The sequence below is a fragment of the Curcuma longa genome, chromosome 20, assembly GCF_044706935.1.
Source record: "Curcuma longa cultivar G26 ecotype Majalengka, Jawa Barat chromosome 20, ITB_CL_G26_1.1, whole genome shotgun sequence".
NCBI classification, from domain to species: domain Eukaryota; kingdom Viridiplantae; phylum Streptophyta; class Magnoliopsida; order Zingiberales; family Zingiberaceae; genus Curcuma; species Curcuma longa.
In genome coordinates this window covers 4,676,087-4,697,728 of record NC_133880.1, presented here as the reverse complement: position 1 = coordinate 4,697,728, position 21,642 = coordinate 4,676,087, and the positions used below count along the sequence as shown (strand labels likewise).

General features: G+C 36.4%; 3 protein-coding genes and 1 pseudogene across 3 annotated transcripts; 2 read left to right on the top strand and 2 right to left on the bottom strand.

Moving 5' to 3' along the window:
- The first annotated feature begins 377 nt into the window (after positions 1-377).
- LOC141813981 (uncharacterized) lies at positions 378-3,077 on the top strand. The gene is made up of 3 exons (XM_074701984.1): positions 378-725; positions 2,292-2,430; positions 2,511-3,077. The coding sequence occupies exons 1-3, from the start codon at positions 396-398 to the stop codon at positions 2,693-2,695; spliced, it is 654 nt and encodes a 217-aa protein (XP_074558085.1). The 5' UTR covers positions 378-395; the 3' UTR covers positions 2,696-3,077.
- A 173-nt stretch (positions 3,078-3,250) lies between these two features.
- LOC141813998 (dirigent protein 21-like) lies at positions 3,251-4,032 on the bottom strand (annotated as a pseudogene).
- A 732-nt stretch (positions 4,033-4,764) lies between these two features.
- LOC141813348 (protein TIC 40, chloroplastic-like) lies at positions 4,765-14,065 on the bottom strand. Its single transcript, XM_074701299.1, has 14 exons — positions 13,776-14,065; positions 13,279-13,390; positions 13,001-13,058; positions 12,891-12,908; positions 10,441-10,705; positions 9,147-9,247; positions 8,998-9,058; positions 8,330-8,408; positions 7,611-7,651; positions 7,435-7,480; positions 7,170-7,264; positions 6,137-6,240; positions 6,013-6,060; positions 4,765-5,115 (listed from the first exon to the last, which is right to left on the bottom strand). The coding sequence occupies exons 1-14, from the start codon at positions 13,984-13,986 to the stop codon at positions 5,056-5,058; spliced, it is 1,299 nt and encodes a 432-aa protein (XP_074557400.1). The 5' UTR covers positions 13,987-14,065; the 3' UTR covers positions 4,765-5,055.
- Positions 14,066-15,555: 1,490 nt separating this feature from the next.
- LOC141813748 (E3 ubiquitin-protein ligase CHIP-like) lies at positions 15,556-19,878 on the top strand. The gene is made up of 8 exons (XM_074701731.1): positions 15,556-15,716; positions 16,051-16,118; positions 16,202-16,265; positions 16,925-16,996; positions 18,846-18,979; positions 19,099-19,243; positions 19,316-19,426; positions 19,499-19,878. Exons 1-8 carry the CDS (start codon positions 15,609-15,611, stop codon positions 19,625-19,627), a joined length of 831 nt encoding a protein of 276 aa, XP_074557832.1. The 5' UTR covers positions 15,556-15,608; the 3' UTR covers positions 19,628-19,878.
- Positions 19,879-21,642: the final 1,764 nt, after the last annotated feature.

The following is a 21,642-nucleotide window of genomic DNA, read 5'->3' as shown; positions in this document are numbered from 1 at the left end:
TCCGGGGTTGACTTTTTATTTATATATTTTGGGTTGACTTTTTAATATATTTTTTTCAAGAGTTTAAAATTGTTCTACGTTAGGAAATTTTAAATTTTATCTATATTATTGTATGAAAAATTTTAAAAAATTTATGACGTTGAATTATTTATAAAATGGATTATTTTAAAATTAATCAGCGCAGATCATTTATCTATAAGGTTAGTCGAATTTAGATTTTATAAAAAAAAATCAAACTGTATAATAATAATTTTAGTTAAAATAAAAAATAAAAAAATACATAAATATTTATGAAATGAATGATTTGTTTTTTTTTTTTAAATTTAAGTGAAGAAATTTGATCCACGCGACGTTTATTTGATATCGTTGCCCTCGATTTCCAGAGGACGAGGTCGATGGCGAATGCTGCTTCTCCGCTCCTCTCTTCTCCTCGTTGCGTGCGCACTTCGGCCGCTCAGAAATGCTCAACTCCTTCCTTGATTGCTGCTTCCAGGAGGAGGAGGGGGAGGAGGGGCCTCCTCCTCTCCACGGCCGCCGCGCTCCTCCTCGCTTGCCGGGGTTCCGCCGCCGCCGCCGCCCCGCCCTTCGACCCTGTAACTGAGCGCGAGAGGAACGCGAGCGCTTCCCTCTCTCTCCGGATATCGGACGCCGTCCGCTTGCTCGACCTCGCCCGTGACCTCCAGGCCAAGGGTGACTACTCCCGAGCCCTAGACTACTTCACTCTGGTAATTCTTTCTGCCTTTGATGTGCATGAGCTCAAAGGCGCTATATTTCCTTTTTTTTCTACCTAGATTAATCTTCTTTTACTGCTACGTGCTCCTTCTGCCCCCTTGGGGAAGCAGAGATTGCACATGTTGCTGGGATTGAGGCTTGTGTAGCACTTATTTTTAGCATTTACATTACCAAAAGCCACAGGTCGATCAATTTCAATAAGATTTAGAAGCTAAAAATCTGCTGCTGCATGCCACCCTTCATAGATCGAAACAGATGCATCTATAATTCAAAATTAACTCCCCAGAAGAGCCACAGTTGAATCTTCATGTCCGTATTAGAAGCAAGCATCTCGCATGCGCGTGAGAGTAACCTTCTCCAACATGCCTAGACGACCAACACAAAGAAGAAGATGACAAGCACCAAATCTATTCCATGAAATGAATTCAAGTCTATTTATAGTGTGAGAGTAAAAGCATAGCAAAAGAACAAGATGGCAAGCATTAAATCAATTCCATGAAGTGAAATCAAGTCTATTAAACCTATTTATAGTTTGAGAGTAAAAGCACAAATAGATTTGGACAAGGCATTGCTCATCTTATACAGAAGTTCTCTCAATCCTCCATGGATTCTTTTCTCAAGGCTAATGGAGAAAGCAAGAACTGACCATACATGATTTTCAGTCTCCCAATACCTAAACATTCATCCTGAGGCTCTTTTTAGAGTGCTTTTTAGGTGAAAACGTATAGCCTTGTTGTGCATGACTGATATGATCAATAAAACAGACCATGAAAACCAAAAATATAGTTTTTGTTCAGTGCTAATTGTAGCTATGTTGTTGGTCCTTGCACTAAAGTGCATGGGGTCGTGTGCTTAAGTATGAGCCAACATGCCATGGTAGGGCGTGACCTTCTTGTCAGTATCCAACAAACTTTGTCTCAGTGAGATCCTACTCCACTGCTCCATTGTTATTCCAAGGTGATATTCCGAAGGAGTCTTACTCCTCTTGGCCTACATCATGTTAGCATTGTGTTCTTTTTGTATTTGTTGTATTTCCACTGCCCTTATATTCTTGATACAATTAACCGAATACACACAAGCACTCACACTCTAACCCTCGTTTTGTTTGAATTTTGGTGCGAGAAGTTAAATTCGGGTGCGTTGTCTATTCACCCCCTCTAATCAGCTATATAGATCCTACACCTTTTAGTAGCTACATGATGGAATCTTGGTCTCTTGTGGTAGAGGGAATGCATTATGTGCACCTAAGCCTACAACTACCAAGATGACAAACACAAATACATATGAAAAGAACAAAAGCAATACAACATGATTTTGCCTAAGTCTATTCCATGGAGAGGATCCAAAAGTACTCAAAAATTTGGATAAGCCATTGCTGAAATTTAATGCAAAAGTTCATTCAATCCTCCCTAGACTTCCTTCTCAAAATTGACGGAAACAAGATGTGAAACCTCACTTTAAGTGCTTCTTGGTTAACAAAAACCTCTTTGAGAAGAAAACCTTCTCGTATGTAGGTCCCAGATCTTTGATTAAAATATGTAGCTCTTTTGTCATTTTAGGTAGTTCAAGACTACAAGGACTTTGCTTTCTCAGACTATGCAAGAGTTGGAAGGGCATTGTTATTGTATGAGATTGGAGACAGAGACGAGGCCATTGCTGAGATGGAGGATGTTTCAATTTCTCTAAAGGGCTACCCAGGTACTTCTTCAAGATTAGTTTTATGCTTCCTACATTCATCTTTTACAAGTTTTTTATAAGGGGTATCTTTCATCTTGCAGAGATACATGCAGCTCTAGCTGCAGCATTGTATGCTGACAAGCATGCCGCACTCCTTGCTGAGAACCAGTTTACAATTGCCACTCTTTTGGATCCTCATTATACTGATCTCTCATATGTCAGGGAAACTAAGCATTGGCCTCCGAGCTTGATCGATTCCTTGCAGCATTTCATCACACTTTCCTAACGAGCTCCAATATCTTGCTTGGTTGCTAAATGGTGATGCATTGTCTTTTTCAATGCAGATGTTAGTGTGCCAGAAACAAATTTTGTGTGCCACTTCTAAAGGACATCATGTTACAGATAAATTCTAAAGGAATACAAGCGATACATTTTATAAGCTTGTTAAAGTTGATTAACATAGTCGACCCCATCTAATACGATAAGACTTAGTTGTTATTATTTAAGTTGATTAACATATGATTTTCCGTCTTCATTGCATGTAACTTTTTGTTTGACTCTAAATGTTTGAAATGACATTGTAAACTGAGAGTCTTTGTAAGATCATGATGCACGAAGTCAAGTTTGTACTTGCAAATCGTAATTGAAGTTGAAACTGACGGTGTTAATATGGCTTGAAGAGGATCACAATGGTTGGACGTTTTTTAATTATGTGCAGAAAGGCACAAACAACATCAATGTCTTAAGGTCCGTTAAAACCTAATTTTGTTCTAGTTTTTTATTTGAGGTATTTATCTTGGGTAATTTTTAATGTAAGATATAAATTTTCAGTAATTATTAGATTATCGAGCCCAGCGAACGGATTACAGGAGAATCTGCATTACTGACAACAAGAACAAGAAGAGGAAGAAGCACTACTTGATCAGAATAAGGAGGATTAAGATGCAGAATAAAGAAAAATGAAAGGAAGGCAAAGGAGTGGCAGTGCTAGATGATGGTCCGGAGGAGGGTGTGGAGGTGGAGGAAGGATCAATCTGTGCGGAGCTATTCGCCGCGAGGTGCAACTGCCACTCCGACACTGCGTCGCCGGAGCTGGTGTTCTGCGTGTGCGTCCTCACGAGCACGTAGCCGAGGGCGAGGCGGAAGTCGCCGGTGCCGCCCACGACCGGCAGCTCCCGCAGCGGCGCGGAGATGAGGTCGTGCCCCATCACCGCCACCGTGCTCCCGTTGGGAAACACCAGGCTGAGGCACAGCAGCTGCGCCACCGCGTCGGCCCGCTGAGACGCGAAGGCGTAGAACCCCTGCGCCCGCCCGACCAAAGCGGAGTCGGCGGCGGGCCCCTCGGTCAGCGGGTCGTCCACCACGTAGACGTCGCCGAAGCCGAAGCCGAAGCCGGTGGAGTTGGGCCCCTGCACCATCCGCACCGCGCTGGGGCTCGCCCCGCTCACCGTGTCGTGCATGTAGAACCGCATGGACGTCGTCGTCGTCTCATCCGCTGCTGCTGCCGCCGCCGCCGCGACAGTAGCAGGAGGAGAAGGAGGAGGTTGGACTGCAAAGAAGCCATGGCTAGCTACGCGCTGCTCTCTGCTCTCGCAAGAGAGGAGAGAACTGATATAATTTGCAGGACAGCAGCAGGCCGAATAATGATGCTTGTGTCCTTGTGTCCTGTATTTTCTTCTTTGAACAAGACTGTGCTTCACCCTCCGAGCTTTCGTTCCCACCAACTACGGACACCTACTCTCCTTCCTTTCCCGCTCAAAAAGGTACATACTTTTGGACTAGTTGACTATGGTTCATCTACTGGCCAGGCCACCTAAACTTGTTGAATCCATGTGAGATTAGTTAGGTGTTAGGCGTAGCAGTAGGTGGTAGAATAGTCAACTGGTGGGTTGGACTATTGTCGTATGCCTTTGACTTGTCCTATCATCTACGTACAACAGAACATGATGAATGGACGTCAATACCTCAATTTTAAGAAATATATAAACTGCTGCAATTACAAAATAAAACAGAAGATAAGAGCAGGAAATGGACATTAGAAGACAATAAATGAGGGAGCCAAATATAGTAAACTAATGAAATGGACAATGGAAGACCAGTAGCAGAGGAAGAGGTAGCCTGAGTTATCATGGTCAAGGTTCTAAAGGACTAGTCAAATATAATGAATTAATTGTATAAACATTGATTAAAAATAGTGGTCTTCCTCCTTAATTGCCAAGCTAAAATAAAATGTAAGTTCCATTCATTTTTCTGAATAAACCTCACCTTATAAAAGAGAAATCACACGTTATTATCATAGTTGTGGCATATGGTAGGAAGGAAAACCAAACCCAAACCTAGTGTTACACGAAGATATTGACTAAGTTCCAAGGGCATAAAGATATCTGCTTATGATAATTTTGTTTTTCATAAAAGAACAAAGTGTGAGGTTACCTTAATCACATATTTTAGTATGCGAATAACCAGACTCAAACACCAGACCAACTTCCAGGATCTACCGTAAGCACTCAGGCTGAGTTCAATTTGCTTATAAAACAGTCGGCTCTTAACTGTTATGCAGAAGTTTAGCTGCCTCGTCGACCTTTTGCGCCCATCCTTTTGGCAACCAACAAAATTTCTCCTACGAACCTTGAATTAATGAGTCCTTCATGGGTACCCCGATGCACCAGGAAAGAGTTCTGAGATCTTTGTGAACACATCCATGATCTAGGACAAGTGAATCATGAGAATACAGCTTACGGAAATATGAGCGTGAAGATTCATAAGTACAGGACAATTGTCATTTGAGCAAAATTCATGGAGATGGCAAACTGCATTTCTATGTTTCAAAATGTAACATGCAATTCTATGTTTCAAGATGCTCACATCTACTACTGATTTGTTACAGGTCATTCTGTCGTTATATGGGCGACAAAAATATGAGTGCAGCACCAGTTGCAAAATTCTAAGAGCAAAAGTACACAATGGAATAAAATAACTAACCCTACTGCTAAAGCAAATGATACTCGTACAAGAGAATAGTCACTTGTTTCTTCTGTTGTAATGTGTGACACTATGATGCCAGTCATGGTTCATGTTTCTTGATAAAGTTTTATGATTCAATATAGAATTTTTTTTCTCTCTCCAGTAACTGCTTTTTTATTTATAGAACAATTTCGACTAACCATAATGAAATTCTTTAGGTCTAAATTCCAAGAAATCAAAATTAAGCATGAGTATCCAGACCGGTAAATTTACGACTAACAGCTTTAAAAGAAATAAAAGAGCTGCATCACATAACATAATCCACAGAGACTGATCTTCCTCTTAATATTTACATGAACCTGAAAATGAGAGGAATAGCTTGTCCTATTAAGATTACTGCAAATAATCGCAAGTAGAGAGCCTGGGCAGTTGAAGGATATATGGACATAAAGGCACTTATAACTCCCACATCTACCATAAAGGTAATTTCCAATAGGACTAAGATAGTGTTTAATTCGCAAAAGATATTCAGTATTCATCTTACACCTATAAATTTAAGTAACCTTGGTATTGAAGAGCCAAAAAAGATTGACCACACTTGTAACAAAATATAGCTAAATGGCAGGATGTATGACTCACCTCCTTGTCATTCTGATACTTTGCAATGCTGAGTGGATTCTGAGAACACTGTTTAAACAAAAAATATGTCAAGATATTGGATAAAAGAAGATACTTCAAGAAAATGAGATGTGTTTAAGAATACATCTAATATGGCAGCTTGCACTTTAGGATTTTGAAATGCCATGGCAACATCAGGATTGGCCATTATCTTAGATATAACTTCTTCTGGAGTAAGTCCTATCTGTTCTGCAATAAATATAAGATGAATATATTTTAGCAACGGACTCAACAACTAGAATATGAAAGAACAAGACTTCCATTCCATGGTTTTGTCGGCACATTAGTAGATATAGTTTAGACTTCCTGAGTGTCAGATGAATGATAGAGTAGATATACAAAACCACCATGTAAATTTCATGTGAGTTAAGTCGGCACATTAGTAGATGCTGTTTCTGAACCCTACTCCTGGAGAGTGGACGGTGTGCACTGCGTGTTTTGGATATGATATTAATCAGATGCAAGGGCAATTTTAACCCCGAATGTATGTAGCACATAAAGGCATTCAGAACCACCAGGAAATTTCATTGCTTAATTCTTTCAAACAACAAATAAGGCGTAGTCTTGGTTCTTCAGTTGTATGATTCTAGAAATAAGACCACATGAAAAGGCCAGCAAAGAATGGTGACAGTTAGATACTGACTTTTTTAAACAATCAAACAAGCAAAAAAAAGTAAGGAGAGATGGTGAATTAAGAAAACCATTGTTGCAAGAAGTAAAGAACAGAAGAAAACAACAAAAAGGAAATGCAACAAAGGGGAGTAGAGGGAAATGGATATGAATACTATAGCCAAGTTAAAATACTACTAACATTTCAAGTCGTCGAGTTGATTGTTAAGTTTCAAGCCATGCTAACTCCAAAATGCAATTCAGTGCTACTGGCTTCCTCCACAATGTTGCAGGTACTAGGGAGCAAAAGTTTTTTCCTATGCTCTATCAAGTAAACCAAATACCAAGAGAAAAAAAATGAAATAGAACAACTCGTTGAAACAATACTTGCATTTTAGCAGTCAAATGAGCATCTAAGATAAATCACTATACGCTAGAATCCAAGCTCGATTTTCCTTTTGTATGTATAGAATGTAGTAGGACAAACAAAGAGATAGCCTTGGACTTACCAAATTGCTGCTTGACCTCAGGACTGTTGAGATTAAAGTTTTTCAAGGAATCTGTTAAGCGGTTGTCCCATTCATTATTTCCACCCATATTGTTCCTAAGCAATGAAAAATTCATAAACACAGAAGCAATAGTCTACATTTTTAGACATAGAAATATGACAAGTACAACAAAAGATAAAAGTATAATGCCATATATAATAGTGTGTAAAATAAAGAAAATAAAAATGTTCAAACTTGATTTTGGAAGTAGAGAATATAGACATACAGCATATCTTGCATTTGTTGCCGGAATTGAGGATTTTGCATCATCCCTATCAAAAGGAAATAACAAAAATCTGTTAGTAATTTCTGAAAATTTACGACCATGTTGTAACCACAATGTTCATTTAAAATTATAAAAAACTGAGCCAAACTCCTTTAGCAAATCAAATGAACACATACACTTGAATGTCTCTGGGTTCCTCATTTCTTCAGGTAAATAGCTGCCAAATAAGAGTATTAAAACATGATCAGTAGTGTTGTATTTGTGATGTGATTCAATACGATAATAGAAGGAATACAATCAAGAATATGTTGAGGATGAGCGTTGGAAACAAGAAGGCAAGCCCAGTTGGAAAAGATCACAACTATCCATACTCTTGAACAATCAAAAACAAAGAAAAAAATTACAGGCAATAGACGCAGCAACAACGCTCACACAGTGATTATCATACCCAGAAATTAAACAGGAGGGATACTATTAAGTTAAACATGAACACAAATGGGAGAATTGAAAAGGAAAGAAAAAAAAGTAATCTAAATTAAACTCCTACTGAAGCTTCCCTAAACTATAAATAAATTTAATACCAACTTAAACACTTCCTTAAATTTCATATAATAGCATTAAGAAATAAAGAAATAAAAAAAATCATGGCTCAATTTAAGTATATCTGGCTTTTCAATTACAATAACTCCTAGAAAGGTTATTTTGCTTCTAGAAGGCCAGTCATATGACTTCATGTCAATAACCCTCAAGAAAAAGTAAGCCTTTGACTATTAACCATTTTAACTTCATTGCAGATGAAAAGGTGAGTGACCACCTGTCCTAAAGGGATGAAAAAAAAAAGGTAGCAAGAAAATTCACAATAAGATTTCAATTGTTCAATAAGCATGAAGCTTACGGGTAAACCATTTTCTGCACAGTGGGGTCCTCCATCATTTTCTCCAATGCGTCAACTGATAAGGGAGATGATGATTGACCTAGAAAACGGTGAAGGAAATTAAATTACATGACCAAAGCATATACCAAATTCTTGATCATGAATAACAAAGTTGAAAAAAATGCAAAAATAAATATATAAATTTTGAGATACTTGAATTATCAAGCATATACAGTGGATAAATGATAAAAGATCCAGAGAGAAATTATGAAAAACAGAACTACTCGAGTTGATATAGGCAATGTATGGAACCAAGTATGAATCAATGGATGTTTGACTATACGACTGTATCAATACAGGTAATGTATGGATGTTTGACTATGAATCCAAGTACTAATGAATAAAAAACCTTGATAAAAAATAAACTCTTGTGCAGATGCATTTCATAATTTTCAACTACTATAGATGATGACAGTTTCAATAGAAAACTCTTACATGAGTGAGAAAATGGTACTCTCTATATAGTAGCAATCTAATAACTAAGAAAATTCTGATTGTAAAGGAAAAAAAAGAGAGAGTAAGACATGACCTGACCCATAACTTCTCCAATGTGCAGTAGATAGCAGGAAAATGTATAAATAAATGTATAAAAGAAAAACAAAACAAAAAAATAATCCACTGTCACTCACGATGCTCAGGTTGTTCGGTTGAAGAACTTGCATTCTGTTTTACAGTTCCATTCGTTTGTATCTTCAATAGGCACAAGATAATAATTTAGCAATAAATTAACAATAGTACCGAAATACAACATAGCTTATTTCTAGCATTGCATACTTACTTCCTTAGCTGATTGAGTCTCCATTGGGCTTGCCTTTGATGCTTCATTCATAAAGGAACGTTCATTGTGCAATAATTCTTCTGGAGAAACATCCACAAATGCTGCAGAATTTTACATAAGACAATGTTTCATAAAGATAGAAGGTATAAAACATAATATCTCGAGCATATTTTCTTTTATATCATGTCCAATGCCTTTAAATTTAGGACTCAAATGTTCTGTTTGCTACCCTGCTTTGAGTATCCCTAGCAGAGATTCAAATTGGTTTATTGGCTCCAACTAAACAAATTTTTGGGATTTAGTAAGGATGGTTTCTTTAACAAATTTAACACAGTATTTGGAATCTTTGGGTTGTCTATTGTACTATAGCCAAATATGCTGTGGGCACTATCCAATTCTAATATGGCGTATTCACTAAATATGATACCTTATTTAATTAGAACCACCAGCATTTCTATAACTGGATCTTCAACTATGATTTAGTTATTTGTAACCTAATCAAACATTTCCTCAGCTTAACTCCATCATTTGAGTTTAACCCTGCTCAACCAATGGCAGGCTCAGAGAGGGAAGAAAAGAAAAGAAAACATAAACCTGAGATCAAGCTGGATTAACTAAGGATAGGTTTGGGACCCCAGAATAGTTCTGGGTTAAAAGAATGGACGTTTAATCCAGTGTGACCTATACAAGTAGCAGTCCAAGCTAGCAAAAGCCATGACCTGAGTAAAAAAATGAAGCAGCAACAGAAGTCTACAATATGATGTTTGATGTTTGTGGAAGTTGAACCCGTGACATGAAAGTTAGTGTAAAATAAGACCATGAAAGAAAACTATCATAATGATAATGTCACGTAAGGGTTATAAGAGATCCATTGGCTTTCAGAAACTGATTTCAACAGTTGATATACTACAGCAGCCACATATTCGTTGATAATGGTATGACAATAAGAAGGAACCATCTTCAACTTAAAGGCTCATGCATCACTTAATTGAAGGAAAAGCTTACGAGGACTATATTATCTACAATAGACTAATTCCACTTAAAAGCTTAAAAATAAAATATAATAAATAAAACAAAGTTTAAAAATACTTATCCAGAATGTTAATGATGAAATTTTGGCTAACATTGCAGCAACTAAATGAGTCTCCAAACCATGTTTACAGAATTATGTGAGTTCCCTATATGGCCATGAGAATTATCAGCTTAATCCAACCAGAACAATAAGCAGATTAATAGGGAAGTTATAGCTAGAAATATTAAAATAATACAATGCCTTGAATATAATGCTGCATACCAAATTTCTTTGATTGTGATTCTTCTTTCGGGGCCTGAACCTCAGATGACGAGGTTGATTCAACCTTAGTTGGTGCAACATCTACTGTAACTGGTTGCTGCACAGAAACCTGTTTAGGTGGTGGTGGTGTGGGATTTTGTGGAGGCATGATTGTAGTAGGAATTGGAAACGGTGGGATTGATCCAAATGAAGGACTGGTAAATTGTTCGCCTTGAGGTGCTGCTTGGTTCATCATTGTCTTGAAAGCTTGCTGAAGGGCATATGTCTGTGACAATGATTCACAATTTCAACCATTAAGTTTATAGACATGTTCGATTACAAAGTTCACACACAGAAGCTTGTAAACTTGCTGAGAATAAGAAATAGGTACATGCTATGCTTTTCTTGATCCAAAATAACTGTTTATACCAAACCTGCACTGCAACATTATGCAAGGGTCACATGTACAAATCCAAATATCAAGATAAGGCAAAAAAAGATGCTTTGTTGGAAAACTTGCAGCCGAGTTGGACTGGGATCGGCAAAGACCGATTTGATTTTGGCCGAGAATTAGGCAATGCTATTGATCCTTTGGAGGTATGCAAGAATATGTTAAAACGAAGTGGGAATCAAATTAGTTTCAGCATGAATTAGATACGCCTCTTCATGTTACGCCTCTTCCTCCACCTCATATACCTCTTCCTCTGTCTTCATCTGCTTCTTCCACCTTCTTCCTCCTCTTCCTCCTCTTCCTCCACCTCCTCTTCACACCCAACTAAAGTAGCAATATTTTTTTTGAAATAATATCATTATGGTCGCTAGTCAAAACTTCGATTCGGGTCAAAACTATAAACCTTGGTAGAAACATTTGTTTGTTGTGGGACAAATTAATTATTGGCATTATTAATTACTACAAAATTAATTAATAACTTTATATTGCTGATTAATATGAAATTAATTAATATAGTTAATTATGTACAATTAATAGGTAAGTTGGTAATATATATTGGTTAAATTGTTGATTACATTAACAAATAATAAATATCACTGACATATAATTAAAGATTTAATTACACAATATATATGAAATGCAATTACAAGTTTTTTTTACTACAGATAAGTTAATATATAACTAGATCTAGATTAAAAATGAATTGATCAATTGCAATATCTTGATACTAGTAATTACATTATTTTAGTATCCTAGTAATGGCATTATTTGCTATAACGTTACCGATGACGTCATCAATTTTTAGTAATAGTTATATAATACTATATTTTAATATTTAAATTATTTATTGGGACGGTATTAATTATTTATCTTGTTTTTACTGATATTTACAGAGTAAACAAAATTTAATACTAATATTTAATCAAATATAACATGCATCATTCTTAGGTTTTTGAATATTTTATATTATCTTATTTATTAAATAAGCTTATTTCTTTTTACTATTTATTCTTATTTTGCTGTTTTTTTTTTGAATTTTCTTCATTGATTTCGATCCACCAAATTTACCAATCCAGTATAGCCGATACCTAAGTTTTTAATGCTTGATATTGATGCCAATATTGACGCCATGCTATATTGTTCCCAGTGCCCACACAAATGACACAAAGACAAGCGAGTAGAAAAGACTGCCATTGCAAATAGAATAATTTAGAAGACAAATTGGAAATTGTAATAAAATAAAAATGTTTTTCAGTGATATTTACTGGTTCGCAAGTTCAATAATCGTATTTCAAAAGACAATTCATTTTGCCATTAGTCATTTACTACTTTGCAGGTTCAATAATCATAGGAATTAGGAAATAAAATGGAGATTCAAACATTGTGCCCAAAGTTAATTCAGAAAAAGAAAACAGTTAACTAATAGTGAGAAACCTCTAACAATATCTCTTCTCTTTCATGAAACAAAAAGGGAAAAACTAATCAAGACGTTTTTTTCAACAACCAAACAACAAGGCTGTCTTATGTATCTTCTCACTTCATTGAGCTCTACGCCAAAGCATATCACTAGTAATATTCAAATCCATTTAAGAAAATTCAAATTCATTGAGGTCTACCTCTGTCTGATTGAACACTTCCAACCATAAAATATATTAGTGCCCTTTGACGATGAACATATCATCCCAACCTATTTCAAGATATAATTGCCCTATGATATGAGCATTTTCTTATTCACGATAAACAAAGCACTAAAAAAGGAAGCCAAGAATGTGCAAAACCTTTCTAAGGATAGGAAGATCATCTTGTTATTTCCATAAGAAACCTGGACAGTGTACTTTCACAAACTAATGACAAAAGCCAACTTTCACAGAAACTCATGCAATCTAGAAATAAATTTCTAATATCAAGCATTGTCTATTTGAGAATAAGATTCTTACGGATAGAGATAATTCTACAAAGGGTACAATGTGCAAAGGGACTAGATAATCTTACAAAGGGTACAAGCTGTGAAGGGACTCACCTTTAATCTATTTGCAACCTGTCACACCATTAACATGATTTCGGTAAGATAAAGAAGAAATCTTCATAAAACAAAAGGAAAACTTATCCAAGAAGTATGAACAGACTCACCACTTGAAAAATGACTGCCAGACCAACTCCAACTCCAACCCAAAACAGCGGTGAACCCCTACAGTTTCTCAGGGGGATTAAATGGGAATGATGAGTCATGCATGTATCACAAACATATATGCTATAAAAGAAACAAGTTCACCCATGACTGTGAGACTGAACGACAAGTTATTAGTTCGAAAGATGAACAAATATCAAGTAGCAAATGCTTCAATTTCAGTGTCAACCAAGAGTAAACCTTCATTTTCAAACATAAGGAAAATGCCTGCGGGACATACATGGATGGCGATGATGAAGGCACAGGAGTTGGGGCAATTGCACTACTAGTTGTCAATTGGTCGTTGCCTGAAGACGTAACACTAGCAAAAAATTGCGAATTGAGCTCTTTCCCTACATAAAATAAGAAGTAGAACGTCTGTAAACCACATCTACTCAGAGAGAAGGCAGTAGCAATTTTTAAGAGAAGCAGATGCAGCGAGAACAGGTCGCAGGAACTTCAACATTTGCAAAACATTATAAAAGAATAAATTGCCATATTCTGGCACCTCGGTTTCCAAGAGCGAACATTTACACTCACAAAATTGAACAAAATTAACCATAAAAAGAATTCGTCAAACTATGCAGAGATAAACTAATATTAACAACTAAAAAGAAATTGTCAAATTATGATACGAAGAACCTAACCCCTTAATGGAAGAGAGAATTGCAAAACCCGAAACTGTTAGCTAAGTTACGGCTCGTGGAAGATCTAGTAGTTTACGAAGCGAAGCAATACCAATACTAGATGAGGCTCGGCCGCTGCTTCCACTCGTTAGAGCGAAGGTAACGAATCCAGGGCTTCCTCCTCTGCTTCCTACCCTTCTGCTTCTTCTCGCAGGCAGAGGGGGGAAGGAAAAAAGAGTAGCCCGCCGCCGGCTGATGACCTCATGGGGATTTGGACCCGCAGCAAGAAGGGAGAATCTGGAAAGGAGCGCGAAACTATCCATTGATCAGGAAGGAAAGGAAAACCTAGAGATCGAGCTGCCCCGATCTGATGTTTGTTCTGCTCTTCCGTTGCCGCTGAACTACACCAGCAAGGAGAAGGGCTATCAGTTCCCAGTCGAGAGAGAAAGACAAAGAATCTGCACATGGGCCGTCCTATGCCGGCCCATTTCCAGTTACCGTCGGCCCGTCTTCGACCCACCGGACCTCGGACAAAATAATTTTTAAAAATAATAATATAATTATTATTTAATTATAGCAAAAATTAAAAGAATATTCTTATTATTTTTTTTTATTAAGAGTATTTCTTTTTAAAAAATATTTAAAATGTGTCTCATCTATCTAAATTAGTTGCTCTGTGTTTCGTTTGCTTGAATTCTTGCCAAACTTGAAAAATAGCTTCTCCATACTCTAAACCCATGTTTGATAGGGTGAAATGTGATTGAATGAGAATGGAATAGTCTCCTCTATAACTTTATTCCAATATTTAGATATATAGATAAATTTAAGGTGAAATAAATCATATATCAACATGCAGGACTTTGAAGACTTAGCACACTGAAAAGAAATGATTCCAATTCCCTAGTTTAAGGAATGGAATAAAGCATTTCATCTCTACTAACAAGGGCACTTTCTCAATTTTGAAATTAAAATGTAACTAAATAAGATGGATGATTGAGTAGACCAACAAATTGAGCAAAGACCTGGTGGATGAGCTCTTAAAGATGAACTGTTGGATACACCTAATAGATTAAGAATAGTGATTATATAGACTAAATAGATAAGATAGGTCAGAAATATTAAACAAAGAAAATAAGGGAAACAAATTCAAAAGATTGAACAAATTGATCAGGTTAGATGGATTGAGTAGAGTTGATGAATCAAGTGAGGCAGACAAGTTGAAGGTTGAGTTATTTGATATGTTGATGCACCATATTCACTTCATTCGAACAGTTTAACTACACTCCTGACATAGCTGAGTTGATTACGACGCACCAGAATTGTAGAAGAAGACAAGAGTTCAAATTCTGACGAAGTCAGGCAATACCCTCCTGTGACCTCCGTCGTGTCCACTGATTCCATCGCAGACAAGAAACTTCAAGCATCTACGTCCATGGAGGAGGATTTCACGACGCAGTGGCCTTGGAATGAGTTTCTTGACAGTTTCGAATTCGATCCTTAACGGGTTATCGGGGCCAGGTTCCTCAAGCATTTCTTCATCTTACTGAACTGCAGTTTGTAAAGCAAGAGTAAAAGTGGGACTACATGACGTTTCCATTCTTTCTTGATTGTTTTTAATTTGTAGTTCAAAATTTATACCTTTTTTATATAAAAAAACATTTATCGTATACTTAAATTTTATTTATAAACACTTAAATTATAAAATACAAAGGGTGTTACTGGACACGTGTACTTGTCTGGACGGCAAATTGGTCCGGCGTTTAAATTTCAAATTTTCCCTTTTTTTTTTCTGAAAAAATAGTGCATAAAGAATCAAGTTCCATTTTCTAATTAAATGCTCCGGATTCCTTTTATCTCTCCCCGTCTCCTCGCTCCCTCGTCGGTCCCGCAGCCCTACTCCGATCGTGTTTCTCCGCTGCTAATCTGGTGAGCGGAGGAGAAGACGATGGCGGTGGTGCTGGCGGCCTCGGCTCAAGCCGAGCTTCTCAATGAGGCAGGCAAGATCTTCGTCGGGAAAAAGCGTTTCGTTGCTGCCATTGAAGCTTACACCGAGGTAAAATTGTCCTTTTCGTCTTTACCTTTTCGCTTCTTTTCGATCCGCTCTTCAGCTTCCTGTTGTTACTGGTTCAGCGGGGGATTGCTTGTCCGTTGTTGTTCGATGTTATCTGTTCTGTCTGATGTCCTGAATTTTTTATATTTTTTTAAGGTTTGAATTTCCATTGTTTCCTTATTTTTTTAGGTACGGTAGATCCTGTGTCAAAATTATCATACAAAGCTCTGGGTTCTTATGAAATTTCCACTTTTTGGTTACAATTTTTCTTCATATATTGTACTTGGCTATCTGGTTTACGCTCCTTAATTCTTCTCGGCATAACTTGTATTTTCAGGCTATTACTCTTTGCCCAAATATTGCAAAATACTATGCAAACCGAGCTATCTGCTATAGAAAATTGAGGTCTGGATAATTTTTCTTTTTTTTTTTCAATATCAATTATTCTTTAGCGTACTGTTATCAGTTATGCTTGTTGGATTTGATAGACAGTGGACTAAGGTTGAGTCTGATTCAAGGAGAGCAATTGAACTTGACAGTAGATACTCCAAGGTGATTCTGTCTCCTTGCTTTTATGGCCGTTCTTATGATTGCTGTAAGGGTTCAGCAAATGCAGCGTTATGTATGTTTGTAGTTACATTTATCTTACGCTTTTATGACAGTTGTGAGGATTTCTTCTTACATCTGTGCTTGAAAAAGCCCAAAATGTTCTTATCATCTTCTACATTTCATTGCAGAAAGCTGTCGGTGATTGTCCCTCAAAAATACTGAAACCCTAATGTAAATGACTATTTGATTGCCATAATGCATATTCATCCTATCTTTGTCATTCTGAGATATTCAAGTAGACTTGACTCACATTATCTGAATATTGTTTTCTAAAGATATAACTCTATATTATGCTCCATCACTAAAATGAGCTACCAACAATTTTCCTGTTCAGTCTTATAGGCAGTTATAGGATAAAACAAGTTAATCCTAGAAAAACTATAAGTTGTATCTGTGATGTGAGTGCAGATGCACAAGATATTTAATGGATATATATCTAAATTCATGGTTACCTTTTTTTTTTAAACATATATATTTTTATTTGAATAGTAAAGTTTGTATCTTAACCCTGGTCTGGTATCTATATTTCTTACTTGGCATTTTGGACTTAGGAGTTGCATTGCTTATATCTTAGTTTGTTCTAAACCAGATTTGACATGCAGGCCCACTATATCTTAGGAGTTGCATTAGTGGAGTTGCAGGATTTTGCTGGAGGCATTAAAGAATTGGAGAAGGTTAGCTTTGTATTATCTAACTATAACTGTGAATAGTTTCTAGACTAGTCAGGATTTGATGCCAAACGTGGAACTTGATTTTTTTGCATAATTTGTCAAACAATCCATGTCCCCTTTCAGCTTCTGTACCTTAAAATTACATTACAATTGTCTTGAGTCACGTGGTAATCATTGAAAATCCTACCCCTTCTGGAATTGGGAAAGAAAAATATTCAATTTTTATTAATCTGTTGAAGTTTAGATTTGAAATATCTTTTGTTAATCATGTAGCTGAATGAAATTGGCAATTGCAGTTTAACACCCCAGTAAAATATGATTTTAGAATTGGGGAGGATAGCGAGGGTGATAAACATCAACTATTTGATACAAAGTTTTCCACTTCAGTTATTAAACTTGTTAAAGTTTACTGTGTTAAAGGATCTGCATAACCATACTTCATGGTTTTAACCATTGAGTTGTGAGCATAGTCGGTTTCCCTTTGCTTATTTCTGTTACAATGGTTGTTTCAGTGGTATATCTCAGTGATTTTGACTTAGTATTTTGACTTGTGCTCTTATTTGTCTAGTTTTGGCATTATTTTTAGTCATACAGTCACGATTATTTTATCAAAATTGTCAATAGACACCCCCTGATAACCAACTTGAATAAGTCAAGTGTGAAGTAAATGAAAGAAGCTTCCATCTAAATATAACAAATCATGTATTGAGTAGAAGAAAGAGCTTCCTTGTGAATTTTCAAAATGGCAAGAGAGTGCACTTAAGAAGCTGCAAAATGGGTTCACCATCAAGCTATTGAAAAGTAGTTCAAGGTTGTAGGTGATTGAGTCATTACTTGGGACCTAGGCGAAAAGCAGTAAGTGGAGGCGGCCAACATTAAATTAATATTAAGTGATAGGTTCATCACCTGGTGATGGCAAAGTCCATTCTTTATGCACATCCATACTTCACACTTCCCTCAGATAATACCCAACTAATGTGATCTACCCAAGCTACCTTGAGTGCTAACTTAAGTCGTATATACTAAAAATTAACAAGTTCAATATTAGAAACGGGTAATATATGAGAAGATGCTAACACAGGAAAGTAAGATTTGTTCCTAATTAAGTTCCTTGTAGTATCAAATATAATAGTGTCTTTGCAATTTATCGGGCCAAGATCTGCATTCATTGACATGTGGGGATGACAAGAAAAGAAACTCGTCTGAAAATTAATAGTTTGGCACTGACCTACCATTGTGACTTCAATGATTGCAGTTCTTTCAGTGTTCAAGTTGAGGAAGAACAAATTGATGTCATATTTTTAGTTATTTGGTTTTCAGGCTAAAAATCCAGACATGCTCAATAGAAGGAGATTATTACATATAGTCAGTGGATCAATTTGACTGAGATGCAAGACACATTATGCTTAATATCAAGACAAAAGAGCTGAGAAATGATGTATTGTCTTCAGAGACATTGAGGAGAAATAGTGTATTGGCTTGAACGGCCCCAGATAGATGAGTTAAAGAAGCAGAATATTAGATTGTCTAGCCTTATTTTATATTTTTCAGTATTAAATGAAACATACAACATAACTTCTAGCCAGATATATGTTGATATCAGCATAACTTTTTTTTAATTGAGATAAGCAATTCTAGCAGATGCTGTTTAGAGGATCAGAAGTGCAATTCTAATTTTTTAGGTGTTTTTTCTCTTTTGTACTAGAATTAAATAGTCAATGATCATGAGTATACTTGTAGAATATCAGTTTCAGTTTTATGTTTTTCAAAGTTGTCTTCGATTTCATTGGTGCATTGGTTTAATTTGAACCATCTCGATATTGCAGTAAGTTACAGTTACTTTGCTATATAGGCCTTGAACATTGAAGGAAATGATAAACAACAAAGTGAGCAAGTGATGGAGATCCGTGAGATTCTTGCCAAAGCAAAATACAGCGAATGGGAATTCTTGTTCAGCAAGCATGACTTGAAGCTGTTAAGTCTCAAGTACGCAGCAGTTATTTAACCATTGAGTTGTATCAGTTTCAATTTCTTTCCAGTGCAGGATATCAGGTTTGATCAAGTTTTAGTATAAAGTATAAACCAAACATTCATTTATGTTCCAGGGAATCTTGTGAAAAAGCTTTGAGAGAATATCATTTTCTTCATGATTTTCAAGCGTCTAATGAAACAGGGAATGATCTTATTGAGCAACTCAAACTCCTTGATGAAGTGTTTCGAGAAGCCGCATCTATTAACATGCCAACAGAAGTAAGCATTCAACTCCCTTCTCAATTCATTCTATTTCTCTAGACCATATTGATAAAATACTTGGCATTTCAGGTGCCTGACCACCTTTGCTGTAAGATTACACTACAGCTCTTCCAGGATCCTGTAATTGCGCCTAGTGGTGTAACATATGAAAAAGCTATGATAATGAAACATCTAGATATGGTAATCTGCAAGTTACTGTCAGTAGAGCTTCTGTGTATTAACTGGATGAAGGCTGAGTTATTTGATCTGTAGGTTGGCAACTTTGATCCATTCACTAGAGAACCATTGGAACGAAACCAGTTGGTACCAAACCTAGCAATCAAGGCAGCAGTGCAAGCCTATCTGGATGAGCATCCTTGGGCTTACAATACAAACCAATGATCATTTCCTAGATCTTATGGGAGAACATCGATAATCTGACATTCTTTTCAGAAGGTTAGGCTATATCAGCTTCAGTTTGAAATCTGATGGTGTGAAGTTCTGTTCTTGGTGTAAATATTAAGCTAGACAGACTGCAGGAATGTGGGGACTTGAATAGGATAAACTACTGTCTCTTGGCAGTTTGTCTGGATACTAGAATCGATCATTGATGGAGACCCTTGGTTTGTGATTTTAATTTTTGTTTTCTTTCAGTTTTAGTTTTCATTGTTTAGAAAAATAGAATATAAAAGTTCTAAAAATTATTATTTAACTTTTCGACACTATTTACCTCTAAAATTAAAACTGATCTATCGATTATGTTTTAGATCAGATGGATCTAGTTGGATAAACATTATTAAGTCGTGGCAAACATTGTTAAGGAATTGTAATGCAACAAAGTTGATGGAAACAACTAAAAGATGTACACTACTCCTTGTTCCCACTTTCCTTCTTTTGTCTGTTTCACTTTTATTTTTCTCTTTTTCTTTTGATCCAAAGTTCCAAATCGCTTTCAAAGCAAATTGTCAAGTGAAAGCAAATTATTAATCCTAGAAATCACAAAAATATTTAGTTTTGGAATGAAATTTTAATCAAGGTATGATCATAGTGCTATTGTCAAAGCTAATTGATGAAGTATTTAATGTGAAAAATTAGCAACTGAAAGTAAATTTATGATGGCGTTGGAGCTTCCAATTGTGCAAGAAGACACGCTAAGACCGTCCCATGACCAACACGAAAGAGGTAAATTATTGTAATTGAGAGGTAAGAATGGATGGATAAGATGAATTGTAACCCCTCAAGGTTATATCAAGGTGCAGGGATTTACGCTCTGTCAATCTTGTTTAACCTACTTATTGTGTAAGTATACTATCTATTTGTTCCTGCATAGCTGAGTTGGTTACGACGTATACCCTCCTTCATCGTAACCAACTGTAATTTCTCGATTGTCCTCACATATGATCATAGAACCGACCGTATCCTCCTCTATTTACAGAAAAACATATTATCTATTTACCATCTCAACTAAGTCGGTAGAGGCACGTTGGAACTTCCAAGAGTTCATGTAACATGACAAAAATATTTTTTTAAAAAAATAACATATCAATCAGTTTCATAAATTCTCAAAGGGCATATTTCAAATTTAAGAATGTCCAAAAGCACATCGAAGTTTCATATTTTTTTAAAAAATTTTGATAAATTCATAAAAGGTGCACTTTGTAAGATATACTCAAAAGGCACACTTGATTTCCTTTTACGTCTTTATACTTATTGACTTTTTAATTCTCTTCCATGTCTCATTTGCATATTACATTTAATTTTTTTTTTCTTGAAGAAGTAAAATAAAATGAAAAAGAGAATAGATTAAATGTAATGACAGAGGGAAGATAATGAAAAGTTAAGTGTTAGAGGAGTAAAATAGGATCATATTTTTTAAAAAATATAAAATTTTGATTTACCTTTTAGACATTTTCAAATTTGAAGTGCACGTTGAGAATTTGCTGAAGCAGTTTCGGTTAAAATTACGAGCAACTCAAAATTATCTTTTTCATGGGCATTAAACTCAATGATATTTTTATTCATCAAAATTGATAAAATTTTAACCATAAAAAATATTTTAAAAAATTAGAAAATGCTACATTACAGTAATCTGTCTTGTCTTGCCTTAAAAAGGCTGAAAGCTACTTTTCAAACACAAATAATTTGCACTGTTAAAGGAAGGCTGCCCTACCACCATTGCCAAGCATGCTTCTCTGCGCTCTTTCACTCCGCTACCTCCTTCCTTGACCACGTCCCGAGTCTTCTCCGCTCTTGCTTTGCTCCAATCACCGAGAACCATGGCCGCAGGCGGCGGCGGCGGCGGCGGCGGCGGCGGCGGCGGCGGCGGCGACGAGTCGAACATAACGCTGGAGCACACTCCGACATGGTTTGTCACCATCGTCTGCTCTGTTATAGTCTTCATCTCCGTCCTCTTCGAG